Raw genomic sequence first — 14,551 nt, forward strand, 5'->3', positions numbered from 1 at the left:
TCTTGGAGTGGGGTAGGCTTTTGTGCAGAAACACCTTCCATATGCCAGGGGAGAGAGGTAGGGCTCCAGGCATGTACATATGACTCTCCTTTGATTACTTCCAGGTTTCACCAGCCATGGGAACAATGGCTCCCTTTTACTTCCTGTGGGTCAACTTCCACATAGCTTTGCATACTTTATTAACATTTTCTGAATATATCTGAGGCACTTCAGTGGGCCTCTGAAAAGGACAGTGGGCAAGAGGTTGAGTCACTGCCCGCACACAAACCCTAACTCAAGCTAACTAAACTTGACCTTGCCTTTATGTTGTCCTTTTCCTCCCAGAATGAGACGTGTGCACAGGTGTAGTCAGAGAGCCCCTAACATGTGAAGAAGGCTCATACCCTCACACAGAGCCCTTGTCAGCATCAAGGGGAAGTTTTGGAACACATTTCAGCAGAAAGGGAGTCCAGGGCCCCAGCTCTGCCGTACTACAGAACAGATTCTCTTGGGGCCATGCAAGGGTAGTTACAAGAAAAATCCTTACCATTGAGTCAGAATTTCTAATGGCCTCTTATGTTTTCTTTACCTCTGTTCTTTCTGTACCCAGCCAGCTCATTGTAATTACACATTGTGCGTGAAACTGTCTTGTCTATACCTATTAAGTGATTGAGCCCCTTATTCTGTACTTCTTTGAAATATCAGGATTCCTTCTACTTTATCACCATTATTTCATAGCGTAGTCTGATTTCTTCTAGGTCCTTGCCTGGAATTGTAGTTCTTTCATAATTATTTTATATTAAGTGACACCTGTCACCATAAGAACTCACGGCCCTTACACCCAGGGCCACCTGCTTCTCTGAGATTCCAAAGCCACCTTCCCTGAAGCCTGTGTCCAGTGCTACTGGGCCTCCATCAAAGCCTGCTCCCCAAGAGACGGGAGCCTGGCAGAGAGGCAGGCCCGCATCCAGTCGCTGAGGATGGTGGTCCCAGGTGGGGACCTAAGGCACCAGAACACAGGGCGCAGCAGGTTTTGGTCTTCCTCAGCAACTATATGACCAAAATCAGGGCTGTTTCACTGGCTAAAGCCTAAATATGTTTGCATTGAGTTCTCGTGTTCTTTCAAGGTTATTACAGCCAGGAGTACTGTGCAAGTGAATGCCAGAGAGGGTAGTCCTCTTGGTATTTGGTAGCTGCTCAGAGTTCAAACCTTAAAAGTGTGATTAAGTAGACTCTACCTGGGACCTTAGGGAAAAGAGTTTGTCTCTAAGAAGCTAAACCATTGTGTGGGTTTCTTGGACCGAACTCAATCTGGTAACTGAGGAATAGCTGATAGCAATTATAATAGGATTATAACACCTTATTTATTCTTGTTTCCCTGTTTTCTAGAACTAAACTAGGATCTAGAAAGACCAGGTTGGAAAGAGACCAGCTACAAAATTTTCCTCCCACTGTTTTACCAACTAGAGACCTAATTAGGTTAGTAGATTCTCCTTTGAAAAGCAAATACTCTCTCCTAGAGTTTAGTCTCGTGTGAATTACTGTGAACCAGCTGCCTGCCTGCCTGTCATCTGGGCTCCCTTTTCTCAGGGCATGGGCCTTGGTGGAGGCCCAGTAACACTGGGACACAGGGTGCAAGGAAGGTGGCTCCAGGGCAGTCGAAACCTTATGGAAGGCTTTGAATCCCCAGAGGAGCAGGCGGCACTGGGTACCTGGGGTGAGGGAAGTTCATGGGCTACAGGAGGAGAGACCGCAGTCTGTTGGCTTTGCTCTATTGCTGAGAGCTGGCGACCGTCCTCCATGCTGCTGAGAGTACCGTGCCGAGGGGCCGTCTCTATTTATAACCAAGAGAGCCCCCTCCTCTGCTGAAGTCTTTTCCTCAAATAAAAATAGGGAGTAAACCTTGAAGTGTGCTGACTCCTGTTATTTTGTCCCATATGATTAATACTGGTTCATTTACCATAGTGGCCCTTGTCATCCTACCTTACAGAAAACAACCTGGAAAGGCACATGGTCATGGTAGCAACAACGATCGTAACTGACATGTAGCCCTTGCTGTGAACTAGGCCCGGTCTGGGTGCTTTGTGGGCGTTGCTCTTCAATCCTCGCAGTAGCCTGTGAGGTGGTGTCATTTTGCAGATGGGGAAACAGGCACAGGGAGGTGAGGCAGACTTGATCGAGGCCACCTAACTGATCAATGCAGAGTCGGGACAGACTCTACAGAGGACCTGAGAGCATTGTGTCCCTGCTGCGCCATGCAGCTTCCCTTCACCCATTCTCCACCCTCAGCCTGACCACACTTGGTAAGAGGAGAGAGTGGTGTGTTTAGTTCCACAAATAATATATTTTTTAATATGCTTCAACAATGCCCCATATAAATCACTGAGTATGCATTCGATTATTCCTGGGAAATATATGTCCCTCAACTTCTTTGGCAGTCACCCCAGGGCTAGGAACATGTCTTTGGAAAGATACTGGAGTAAGGAGCAGAGAGCGAGAATCTGGAGGAGATGGGTTTTATAGTTCGAGGGGATGTTTCCTGTTGCTCTCTGGGCCCCAAGTCTACTCACTTCTGACTTACAGATCCATTGGCTTATCTTCTTGCTCTGCCATCTCATTTCATTCTACTTTTTAAAGGCCCAGTGATGGTTGAGCTGACATTTCCATTCTCTTACTGCCTTTGTAACTACATTCACAGTCCACATGAGAAGTTACCTGCCCTGGCCCTGAGTGGCCTTTGGATGTAAGGAAAGAGAGAGATGATTGTACATCTCTTTGTACTGACAGTTGGAGCAGAATCACCTGTAACAGGAGAGAAACGTGGAAATTCTTATCTATCCAACTTTGGGCCACTTTGGGTTCACCTCACCCTTGAAATGACTTACTTTTAAATCTTTGGGCTAAATGTAGATATTCCAGATGAGCAGTTTTGGTTTTGCCCTGTTGCATGAAATTTGGTTCTGGCACAGAAATGCTTTCGGGAAGTCCCCTGAGCATGTGCAAACATAGCCTTGGAAAGGCATGCTGTGACAGGGAGCCCTTGGATCTCACCAATAGGACGTTTTTGGATAATGGAAAAAAAGAAGAGTTAAGAACACAGAGAGAAAGCTTTGTTTTTCCACGTCGTATCTTTAAGTCTAGTCTTCTCCCTAGGTTTAGTGAGAGGACCTGCTGTAATGTCACAGGGCTGTTCCCTCCATCAGCAGACTTCCAGCATCCAGCTAGGAAAAAGTAGGTGAGAGGAGAATAGTTCATCAGACTCATCTTTTGTCTACTTAGGTCCTGCTTTGGCCTAGTAGGGCTCAAACGCAGACAGACGTGAATGGGGTGGGCGTTGTGTAGGTTGCCCTTGAGTGACATCGCAGTGAAGGAGCAGAGCCATCCTTTGTAAGTGGAGCTGTGCCATGGATGGTGAAGTGCCCAGCTGCCTCGTGCAGTGACTTGTGTATTTGCTCAGTGTGTGGCATTGGGACGAGGTTGTCACTCAGCCTGTGAACATCTTCCCTGGATTTCCTCTCTGTGGACAACAAGCCAAATCGTCTGTTCAGCATCACAGTTCTCAGTTGGTCCTTCCCATACTGTACTTCCACTGGTCAAGATGTCTTACCGTGGCAACCAAGATGAAGCTTCCTGAGCTCATGGCTGTGCTTTCAATGCACCGAGTCCCATCAGGCCACTGTCAGAGTGTCTGATGAATTGGTTGGCCTCTTGGTGAGAGATTAGAAATAGTTTGATATAACTTCTAGGCCAGATTTCTCAAGCTCAGCACTGTTGACATTTTGGTGAGAGAGGTTTTTGTTTTGAAGGGCTGTCCTAGGCATTGTAGGATATTTGGCAATATCCCTGGCCTCTCCGTGTTAGCTATCAGTACACCCCTTACCTCAGTTGTGACAGCTGAAAATGTCTCAACATTGCCGAATGACCCAAGGAAAGAAATCACCCCAGTTTGCAACCACTGATCTAGACTAACATCAAAAGCACAGACGTGACATTGACATGCAGTTAACCTCAAATTTGTTGTTCCCAGTAGGAGATGAAGAAAGTGAGTGAGGATAATGAAAGTGATGCAGAACCACAGTGACATTTGACAACAGCAGTCTCTCAGTCTTGCTGCTGCCCCTGTTAAAGTTGTGAGCGCACACTTCCCAACATTTGGATCCTTACTTCCATGTTGGTTCCCCTATACTAATACTGTGTGTGCTAGCAGACAATTACAAAACATTCTAGAAGGCAGGGCTAAAAAATAAATTAACAGAAATTCTAGTGTTTTTTTCCTGTACCGCAGTGAATTGTCCCTGCATCCCCAGAATGTGCTCATCCTCTGTGACCACAGCCTCAGTGAACTGAGCTGGGTCTAAATGGAACAAGCACAGATATTGAAAACAGAAGATGCATGTTTGAGTTCCAGTTCTGCAGCCTATGATCCTTGCCATCTCTGGTCATGAAGTTCCCGGAGCCTCAGTTTCCCCATGTTATAAAATGGAAAAAATGCCACCTGTTCTTTTCTACCTCATAAGATTTTTGTAAAAAGCAAATAAGCTAAAATATATGGAAACTTGTTTATTTAAGAGCGTTACAGGAATAACAAATAAGATTATCATTGGTGGGGATTCCAGAAGATGCTAGAGTGATCTCAAGGAGAGAGTGAGTTAGGATTATTTCTACTCACTGGCTGATGGTCTCCCTCTCAGGTCTGTGCGTCCTGTGGGATTAGGACACTATGGCCCATTGGGGTGTATTCCTAACCAGCAGAGATTTGGGGAAACAGAACAGTGAGAAGGGCTAGGCCCTCTCTCGTCTTCCACAGAATGGGCGGGGAGAGGACCTATACTGCGTGCCAGCTCTTTGGAAGGATTAAGACTGCAAAGCCTTGGCTAAATTTGGCATTGCGTTTTCCTCAGCCTGCAAGGATGTGATATGACGTCACCTCCTATTTCTGTGACACCCCAGGGGCTCTTCACTGTCATAACACAAGTAAAAACAGTCACAGACAGGGTTTACATTAAGCTGAATTTTCAACTCATGACCCAGAAGTCAGAGGGCTAAGCAGGAGTCAGTTAGCTTTGTCTTAGGGCAGAGCTAGGGTCACAGCAGTCCTGGGTACTGTCTGGATCTGTGCTCGTTTGACCCGCAAGCCCTGTCCCTCAGGGACCTCAGTGCGACCTCATGACCTATTTGTAGGAGAAGGAGTCTGACTTCCTCTTCCAGAATCAGGGCAAGGATGGGTGCTTTATGGGCGGCCAGAGAACTGTGGCCACCACTGCAGCTGATGCCGCCACGTCACTCCTGAGAGAGGGTTCTCCTGAGTCCATTCAGTGCCCTCCTGTCCCGTCAGCCTTCTGTGGCCTCTGTCCCTAGGCACTGCTGTTTCTTTTCCAGGCCAGTGTCAGTAACCTTCTGACAGGAAAAGAAAGGCGTAACTGTGATAGATAGGGGCATCAAGTAGTAGTTGTGGGCTTTGCTGGAGGCCATTTTAGTTCCTTTCCAAAAATATATCTTCAGCTAGTTAAGGGAATGCTGTTTATGAGATTTTGTGTCTTTAAAAGGGAACCTGTTTGAGAGAGCCTTCCCTTGGGGTGTGGGTTTGTCCCTGTTGGTAGTCTGGTTATGCGCAGAGCCCCAAGACTTTGAAAATCACTCTCATGGCTCAGAGACCAAGCCTGCTCTGGGGCTGTGCAGCTGTCTGTGTTTGGGCCGCCTCGGAGCCAGCTTGGGACACACTCTAGACTGAAGTGCCCCGGAGGATGGGGGCACTGGCATTTGACCTCAGCATCTTGGGAGAAGCGCATCAGCCTGGAGTTCCCGCATGCGGACTCGAGCTCTCTCCCTGCCTTGCCCCACCTCCGCTCTCCATTTCTGGGCCTGGTCTAGCGGGCAGGCTGCTCGCGGGGGTGGACTGCTCTCACCAGGGAGCAAAATCATTGTTTTAGGACATCCGATCATTGCAGAGAGTCTCTTTTTAGGGCCTTAAGGCATGGAATCCTCTAAGATGTGGCATCTTCTTGGGAATTTCTCTTTCTCAGGTGCTGAGGCAACTGTTACTGTCTTGGCAGACGTGCCCTGTTCACAGGGTGGCACATGTCCCACTTGTTCTTTGGGGCCCTGTCCAGCATGAGCTACTTGAGAGACATAGACGTCTTAAGTTACTGTGGTAAGATGAGGAAACTGAGACCAGAATATGTTCAGTTTCTTAAAATTATAGTGAAGTGTTATTCCAGTTTAGATTCAAGGTTAGAACTTTTATCCTGATCATTTATTCAGAACGCTTTGTTGATCTCCTACTCTGAGACCCTAATAGACAGCAGAAACACAAAGCAGCATTCCTTAGATGCATGAACAGGAGCGGGATGATGTGATAAAGCTGCTGAAAGAGCTGTTTGAGAGGCTCCCCTTCTGAGTAGAGCCCGCAGGCAGCATCGGGCAGCAGTGGGCAGAAGTAGGAGAGGAGGGGTCGTCTCGGCTTGCCTTGTTGAGCCGTCGCCCCTTTACCTGCCTCAGCCCCACCATTGGGCTGATTTGGTAGATTACTTATTTAGGGGTGTAGAATCTCTTGGTTTGTCAGGCACGTATATGAGCTGATAAGTTAAAATAATTAGTTCGAGGCCCACGCACAACAGTGACTCCTTTCTAAGATCTCACCTCAGGTGTGTGAAGGTGGGCAGCCAGATAAGGAAGGTGGGATACTAGCTAGAGCACAGCTCTCACAGAGTTTGAGACAACACAACCAAACCCCAGTGCTTTAGACATGCCCACAGCTTCCGGACACCAAAGAGGCAGTCGTTTGTAGGATGACCCAGCTGATTGTTAAGGACCAAGTCAAGCTTTATCTGGGATATTACAATACATGAAAAACACATTATCAAGACAGCTACATGATGCACTAGTAAGACTTTTTTCAATGGAGGGTAGGGTATACATCTTAAAGGAAACCCCTTTGCCTTGGCCAGATACAGTGATGTGTGCCAGGATTTCCATCTGCCAAAAAGGCACCTTTGGGAGATACTGTAATAATACTAGTAAAAATAATTTAACATTAGAAAACTAACTGAAGAGCCCAAGTTCCACAGGACCACGCAGACTGAGAACCAAGGGCTGTGGTGATGAAGGCGCCCCTCCGTGTCCGGGTGGAGGGAGGGCGAGTGCCCTCAGTGTTCCCCATCTGCATGGCGTCCCCATGTTCGTGTGGGTGGTTTTCCTGGTGCAATTCCGACTTGTTCCCTCTTGGGTACTTCCCTCCTTAGCCTCTCTGTCGTGTAATATTTGGCTCAGAATTTCCCAACTCTTGGTAACTAAATATCTCCAAAGTAACTGAGCTTCCCCTGAATCCACGTGACCTACTTTTCTCCATGCCTCCACATGAGAATATAGTTATCCCAAATGAAGGACAGATTGTTCCTGTTTGAGGGGCAAATGACAATCTGTCCTGCCTGGTTGAGTGGAAGGAGTCCTAGCTTCAGTCTCAGACCTGCCTCATTTGATCCTTTGACATCGCTGAGACTCAGACCCCCAGTGTAATAATAGTGACAGATGGGAGTGTTGTGACAATCGGTGGCCAGTGTATGCCGCATTTCTGTCATAGTGCCTGACATAGGTAGTTGCCCTTATGCTTTCATCACCTACTTCACAAGCAAACACCTGCTGCCCTTGTGTCATATGATCTTGGAAAAATTCTGTGAACTCCTACTCCTTGCCAGTAGGAGCCACAGGAGAGTCTGTGGGAGGGTAGATGTGCTGACGCAGCAGTCACCTTGCCATAGCAGTGGCTTGGGAACTTCTTTCCTTGGCCTCCAAAGCAAGAGGATCCCTCTCTGTGCACAGCTGCAGTCCTTGCAGTGTTTTCTGCCCTTTTATAATGAGAAATAGCTGTAAAATGTGAGCCTGGTCAAAGCAGAGTCTGCTAAGGCAAATGAGCCAACAGGCTAAAGAGTGGGAGAGCCCAAATTGGTGGTCCCAGGCCCTTTCTAATCAGCAAAGAAAGGTCTTTGTGGTCTGCAGGGCCTTTTAACTAGCCCCTAGTACATCTTCCTCCCTGTATTGAGTTTAAGGCTGGGAGTGACGTCTCCCTCCTAGACACAGGCCAGAGCCCTTCTCCCACAGCCATCAGGTCACATTGTCCAGCTTCACTAGAGCAGTGAAGTCCCCGAGGCAGAGTGACCCATGCCATTGTTTTAGGTTTCTACGCCAAGATGGCACTCAATTTGGATGGTGTGTGCCCTGCCCGCTTTTCAGACAGCTAAGCAACAACTCACACAGGAACTTTAGCCAGAAGCAAGATGGAAGGAGTGGACTAATACCCACTGACCCGCCCAGCGCAAGTCACTGGGGTCCAGCAGCAGCCTAATCTGTCCTGAAAGGAAGCAGGGCCCAAGACCCGTGCCTTGTCTCGTAGAGTAAGGCCTCTCTGGGCCAAACAATGGTTCTGTTTTAGAATAGCCACCAACTCAAATGGTTTCATTCATGCTTCCCAGCATGAGAAGGCATGAGAGAGTGTAGCAGCTCTATCATTTCCAACGTGAACGGGGAGAAAACAAAATTGAGGCATAGATCCCCCCTTTACAGCCTTGTAAGGATCAGGGTTCTGTGTGAAGAGGGGCACCCTAATTTCCCAGGGTGTTTTTGTGAATGTTTCTGAGGGGAGTGAACCAGGCAGTGTGAAAGTCACTGTGACAAGTTTGCCACGGGTCTGGGAGTTTACCTGTATGCTGCCAGCCCAATGATTCCTTCTTCCAAAGGCTTCCTCTTCCTTAACGCGTCCCTGAGACCTTGTAGCTCAGACCTGGGCTGTGGCTCGGTGCTGTCATTAGTGCAAGATCGTGGGCAGGCAAGGCTTCAGGTGGAAGTGTGAGGTGGACATCTGAAATGACTTTAGTTAATCTTCCTTAAAGAGAAGCTGCAGCAAAAATAGCCAGTAGCTTTTGATAAGGAAACATAAGTCAGAGAGAACAACCTGAAGGGAGACTCTCTGTATTCCAAAATGGCAGGTGTATTTTTCTTCTCAAATGGTACCACTCATTTCAAATCACAGGGCCGTTACTTGTTAGAACATGGCCATAGTTGACACCCTTTAATGCCCTGGGTCATTGGTCAGTCCATCAGAACACAGGCTTCCCAGGGGTAGAGAGTGTGCGTGTTTTGTCCACCGGCAGAGCGCCTGGCTGGAAGTAGGTATTCAGTAAATACTGGTTGGATGAGTGAATCCTGGCAGCCATCCTACTTACAGATATGGGAAATGTGATGAAAATCAATCTCAGTTCTCCGCGCCTTTTCCTGAGTCTTTTTCTGACTTTCAGGTTTCGTTAAAGCTTTCCCAAGCTTATAAAGAAGGAAGGAAAAATGGGAAAACAGGCCAGATATGAATATGGGCAGAGGGAGAGAAGGCCCTCAGATGTCCCCATCTCTTATGTGACATTCTTGACAGTTGCCCAAAGTCCTAAAGTGCCCAGCAGCTGGCCCCAGCTGGTACTGGGGCTTTGTGACTGTGCGGGAAGGAAAGGGAAAGAGAGCTGCCTGCTGAGGCGCTGGGAGCCCCGCCCCTTGAGTATCATCTCCATCCCTCACGTCTCTCCAGGAATGGGATACAAATAAAGGCTTCTGGCTGCTCTTGCACTTTAGAATAGCCACCAACTCAAATGGTTTCATTCATGCTTCCCATGAGAGCTCTTGCACTTTAGCTGAGAGCAGGTTGTCCTGTTTGGAAAAATATTTCTTTCAGGATGATGGATGGAGCCCGTGTGGGCAGTGGCTGTTCAGAAGCAGAGCCCTTTGGTCAGGCCCAGAGTCTTCTCCTGTTTAGGATGCAACCGAGATCCTGGCGCCGCTTCCTCTCAGTGTGTGAAGCTGGACTTGACCTCCAGTGACCTGAGGTCTGCCTGCCCTGACTTAGTGAAGAATCAGGTTTGCAAGTCCCTGTATGCTTGTGGTTGCACTAAAGCACGTGAGGTAGAGGGGCCAGGTGGGTCGTGGCCCACTAACCGGACCACCCTTATGATACTTAGACTTTCCAAACCAGCGTCTGACAGTTATTCTTACATCTGCATCTCCTCCCAGGCTCTTCCATTAGTTGACGAGAGAGGAAGGCTGGGGGATGAGGGGCAGGTTCTCTGTTAGTCACAGGGTTGTTACAGCCACTGCCCAGGCCTCCTCCACGGTCAGCCCTTTGATGCTTAGTTTATCAGTACCATCTGGTGAATCTGGCAAATAGTCCCTTTGCTCAGGACAGAGAATCAAGAGTGCTGATTTGTTGGTTTCTTTTTTTAAATTTCCTGTGGCATTTTGAGGCTATGGGCTAGGAATGTTAGACATACTTTGGCATTCGGTGAGTTTTGGCTATTTGCCACATACCCTCTGAGTGCCACCTTCCCCTAGGAAAACGGGATCTCTGTGGGGCCCTGGCCCCAAGGGAACATCCTGCAATGCATTTCCTGCGCTGAGCTCTAGGGAGTTCTGGCTCATGCGGATGTTGACCGATGGCCCTGGTGGGACTGCGGCAGTGGCAAGGTGACTCTGCTCCTTCCACCTCAGTTTTTACAAAATCTCCAGTGGGACACTTCTTACAGTTTTCATGGCCCAAAGCATCCTTTCTCTGGGGGACTGACGTGTGAATGATTTGCGTAGTTCTGAGTGCTTCTGGTTTCTTTTTTGTTGATTGTGGCCAAGTCCAGAATTAAGTCGGTGTTTGCCCTCCCCAGAGCCCAGACTCTGGGCTTGGGCTCCCGATTCTGTTGCTTGATGATCTGTTAGTTCGCAGAGCTTTGTAAAAACTCCAGAGAAATAACACTGGGAGGAGGACAGAATGTCATTCCAAATGCCAGATTCTCTGCTCTAAGACACTTTCATGAAGTTCTGCATCCTTCATCTCGAAAATTATAATGGGAGGAGCAGATTATGGTGAAGACTCCCAAAGGGGAAAGCAGAATAGGACTCTATGGAAGTGCACCTTTGTTTTCTTCTCTTCATGTCGTAAGTCTAGGGACAGCATGGTAGTCTTCTGAGTTAATGCTGTCCTCCTTGGATTCAAATCTTGGCTCCACTGCTCACTAGCTGTGTGACCTTGGGCAGCTTACTTAATGTCTCTGAACTTCACTTACCTCATTTACAAATTATTACCCACCTCACGGAATGTTTTTTTAGAGCCGACGAAGCTAAGTCCGTCATCCTCCAGAACACCTTCCTTGAATCCCTGGGTGGGCTCAGTTGCCCTTTGATGTGCTCCCATAGTACCACAAGCGTGAGTAAGTCGTAATACTTGAGCCACCATACTGACTAGCCTATGGCTCCTTAAGAGTAGAGGGAGTTGTACTCTGCTTTGTTTCCCAAGGTCCTAGTAGAATTCTGGCGAGCAGTATGTGGTACCCCCTGAAAACAGACCTCCCTTCTTGCATGTTTTCCTACGTGAGTGTGCTGTTCACTCTGCCTTGACGTGGCTGGGATCTGAACTGATGAGTGTTAGTTGTTTGCTTTCCCTGAAGTGACAGTTTTTATTCTATTTTTCTTCTCCCAGCTCAAAGAAGTACTGATTTTTATCCCATATCCGTGGAGTTCCCCAAAACAGTATCCTTGGGCAGTGCTTCTCATTGGTCTCCCTTTCTCATCTTTCTGTTGAGGGTGGTTGTCGGCTATGCGTGATGGTAAGGAAAGAACCAACTGGCATTATAGTCAGGGGTCCTTCTCGTCTCGTCTGTCTTATGCTGGGTTTCTCTAAGGAGAAAGAGAAAGAGAGGGCAGGAAGACTGGGGTTTGGAAACAATGGCCCAGTGCAGTTGGGGCCTGTGCCCACCGGGGCGGGGGCAGGTTTGGAGGGTGTTGAGAGGCACGCTCGCGCTGTGCTCCCTGCCTCCAGGCCCAGCTCCACCAGTTGCCTTCATCTCTGTTTGGCTCTCAGGAATTTTTTTCGGTCTCTTCTAGGACCTTCTAACTTGATCTGGTATAGACTGCATCTTTTTTGCTATTACCTGGAGTCCACATATTTCCTATTCTTCCAGATGCTCTAGTCCAGCATCACAGCTTACACTTTGGGGGCCTTGAGCTTAGTGTTGAAGAATGGAGCAGGGATGTTTAAAATGACGTTCCCAAGAGTGTGAAGACAGGGCACAGGTGAGCCCAAGGATTCGTGCCCAGACTCTGTCGTTATACATTCACCTGAATTTGTAAATGCACATGCCCTGGGTCTTGCTTTTCAGTAAAGATTCTCTAGTAAATTTGAAAGATGCTGGAAGAAAGATCCTGGCAATTCCAGCAGATGCACTAAGATTTTATTCTGTGACTAGTTGGATTCATAAGAAGTTCTCTCTAATGATATTACAAAGAGATTCAGAACATTGCACACAACAGAAGTACCAGGCTGCCATAACATTTTCTGCACAAGCTGTCATGCCACAGAAATTACTGATTGATATTCCCGCTCCTTTCCTTTGGTCCTGCGTGGTAGAGACTCGAGGCTTTGCCTGATAGACCACCTGTCATCCACAACTGAGTTGGTAGAAAACTGCGTGCCAAAACCCAGTGTTATGGCCTGTCCTGGCCAGGATGCAAGGCTATTCATGACCTGATCTCTCCTCTGTTTCTGCCTCTTCTCTGCCACTTCGAGTCCACTCCCACTTTAAGATCCAGTCATACTAAACTGCCATTTCGTGTCACATACCTTAGCCAGTGCTGCTCCCTCTACCTGCAACTCTCTTCCCATCTTTCTTTGTCATGTGACTGTTGTTTCTAATCCAGAGCAAATGGATACAACATACTACACAAGAATATGCACAAGTTGGTGGTGAAAATGTTACTGGACATAGCTGTATTGCTAAACTCACGTTTGCCAAATACTGCCATGTGCTGGGCTTAAGTTGAAGAGGAAGATAACCTGTGTGGGGCACACACACATGTGCATTGTATATATGTGTGTAATTTCATCCCATGTTCCTAATAACCCTGGGAGGCGGGTGTGGTCTTCATTTGTAGGTCAGGAAATGGCCTCTCAGGACTTAGGCCATTTTCCCAGCTTCCCTTCAGCTGATCACTGGTGGAGTCAGGTGTCTAACTTGGATTTGTCTGACTCTAAACCTGTGTGCCACATCATATTACAGTGAACAGAGTAAAGAACAAGTGGTAGACCTCCTCTGACCAAATTTGGCACAATAAGGTACATCAAAAAAGACTCTGGATTAAGGGAGTCTCAGGAGACGTAATAGTCAAATACAACATTTTAAGTTTTTCAAAATCCATGAGTCCATGGTAGTACTCAAAAAAATAAAGAGAAAGGGGAAAGTTCTTTCTTGCAAAAGAATGATAGTAGAGAGCGAATGATCAAATTTTAAAAATTATCATTTTGTGGCTCCCAGTGTAGTAATTGACTGAGGAAAAGATCATCAGTGGACGCTAAACCCACTGAATGGAGGGGGCTGGCAGTCCCGTAGTTTCTACATTATCACCCCAAAGACTACTTACTCATTACATAGGGGAAAATGTCTCTTTACAACAGAGAGGTGGATGGGCCCCACCTGCAGCAAGCAGGCGAGCCTGAGGGACCAGGAGTGAGGCAGCCTGACCATACCCTCCTGCCCAAGTGCAGCGGGAGGGCACAGCACGCCACGTGGCCATCTTATTAGACAGTGGTGCTTTGCTGTGAGTCTAACCCTGAGGAGGCAGACAAAGCCACAGTGTGAGAAGATCTGCGGAGCAACTAGCCTGGGCACCTCGGTGGCTCAGCCGCATGCAGTACACGAACCTTTCCTGGATCCTGGACCTTCGGGGTTGGGGGCAGCTGGAAGGACATGCCTTCTCCATGAAGGCTGCTTTAGAGGGGCCTGGTTCTGATTGGAAGAGCTTCCTCGGGTCCCAAGCCTCTTCACCCAACCAGCCACCACCGTTGTCCGGGAATGACGGGGGAGAGCGAGCACACCTGCCCTGAGGGGCAGACGTGCAGGCTCTTGTCCTCCTCTCAGTGAAGGCCTGCTGCTCGCACAGCAGGGTCCTCTCCAGGCCTCTGCCAAATCCAGGACCTGCACGAGCTTAGCCTGTCCCTTGGCTGGCTCCTTGGCCCTCATGGGAGGGCTGTCCCTCCTTCCCTTGAAGCGAGTGGTGGCTGCCATGGATACTTACATATTCCCTCCGCTGGTGCCTCCTCCCTCCCTGCACCTCCTCCGTCGACCCCACGGCTTGTGTTCAGTTCCCATCATTTGTCATCAGAACGTTGCTTCTCTGCTTGTCTCACAGGTTCAGGTGTGAATGGCCTGGAGGAGCCCAGCATTGCCAAGAGGCTGAGGGGTACTCCCGAAAGGATTGAGCTGGAGAACTACCGCCTGTCTGTGAAACAGGCAGAGGAGCTGGAGGAGGTGCCCGAGGAGACGCAGGCCGAGCACAACCTGAGCAGCGTGCTGGACAAGGGCGCAGAGGAGGACGTGGCCAGCAGGTGAGCTTGTGTGCAGGAGCTACGACCCCTGTCTCCTGTGTGCACCAGTGGCGGGGCTGGCCCTGGTAAATGTAGTGCCTGCTGGGAGAAGGCAGCAGAGCCCCTGGCTGGCAGTGTGGAATCCGAGGCAGACTGAGTTTGAATCTTGGCTGTGCCACCTGCCAGCTGCAG

The 14,551-nt window shown here is 48.5% G+C and overlaps 1 protein-coding gene across 47 annotated transcripts in view; it reads left to right on the forward strand.

The window, feature by feature from the left end:
• Positions 1–14,551, forward strand: part of MICAL3 (microtubule associated monooxygenase, calponin and LIM domain containing 3) — a 199,541-nt gene that overhangs the window by 134,571 nt on the left and 50,419 nt on the right. For all 47 annotated transcript variants that reach the window (XR_011539934.1, XR_011539932.1, XR_011539933.1 and 44 more), the window contains one exon: positions 14,185–14,380. Coding sequence is in view for 42 of the 47 variants with exons in the window: in XM_070618878.1 (XP_070474979.1) it covers positions 14,185–14,380 (196 nt within the window). In the remaining 5 variants the exon portion in view is untranslated. The remainder of the gene's footprint in view (positions 1–14,184; positions 14,381–14,551) is intronic.

The sequence above is a fragment of the Equus przewalskii genome, chromosome 5, assembly GCF_037783145.1.
Source record: "Equus przewalskii isolate Varuska chromosome 5, EquPr2, whole genome shotgun sequence".
Classification (NCBI taxonomy): Eukaryota; Metazoa; Chordata; class Mammalia; order Perissodactyla; family Equidae; genus Equus; species Equus przewalskii.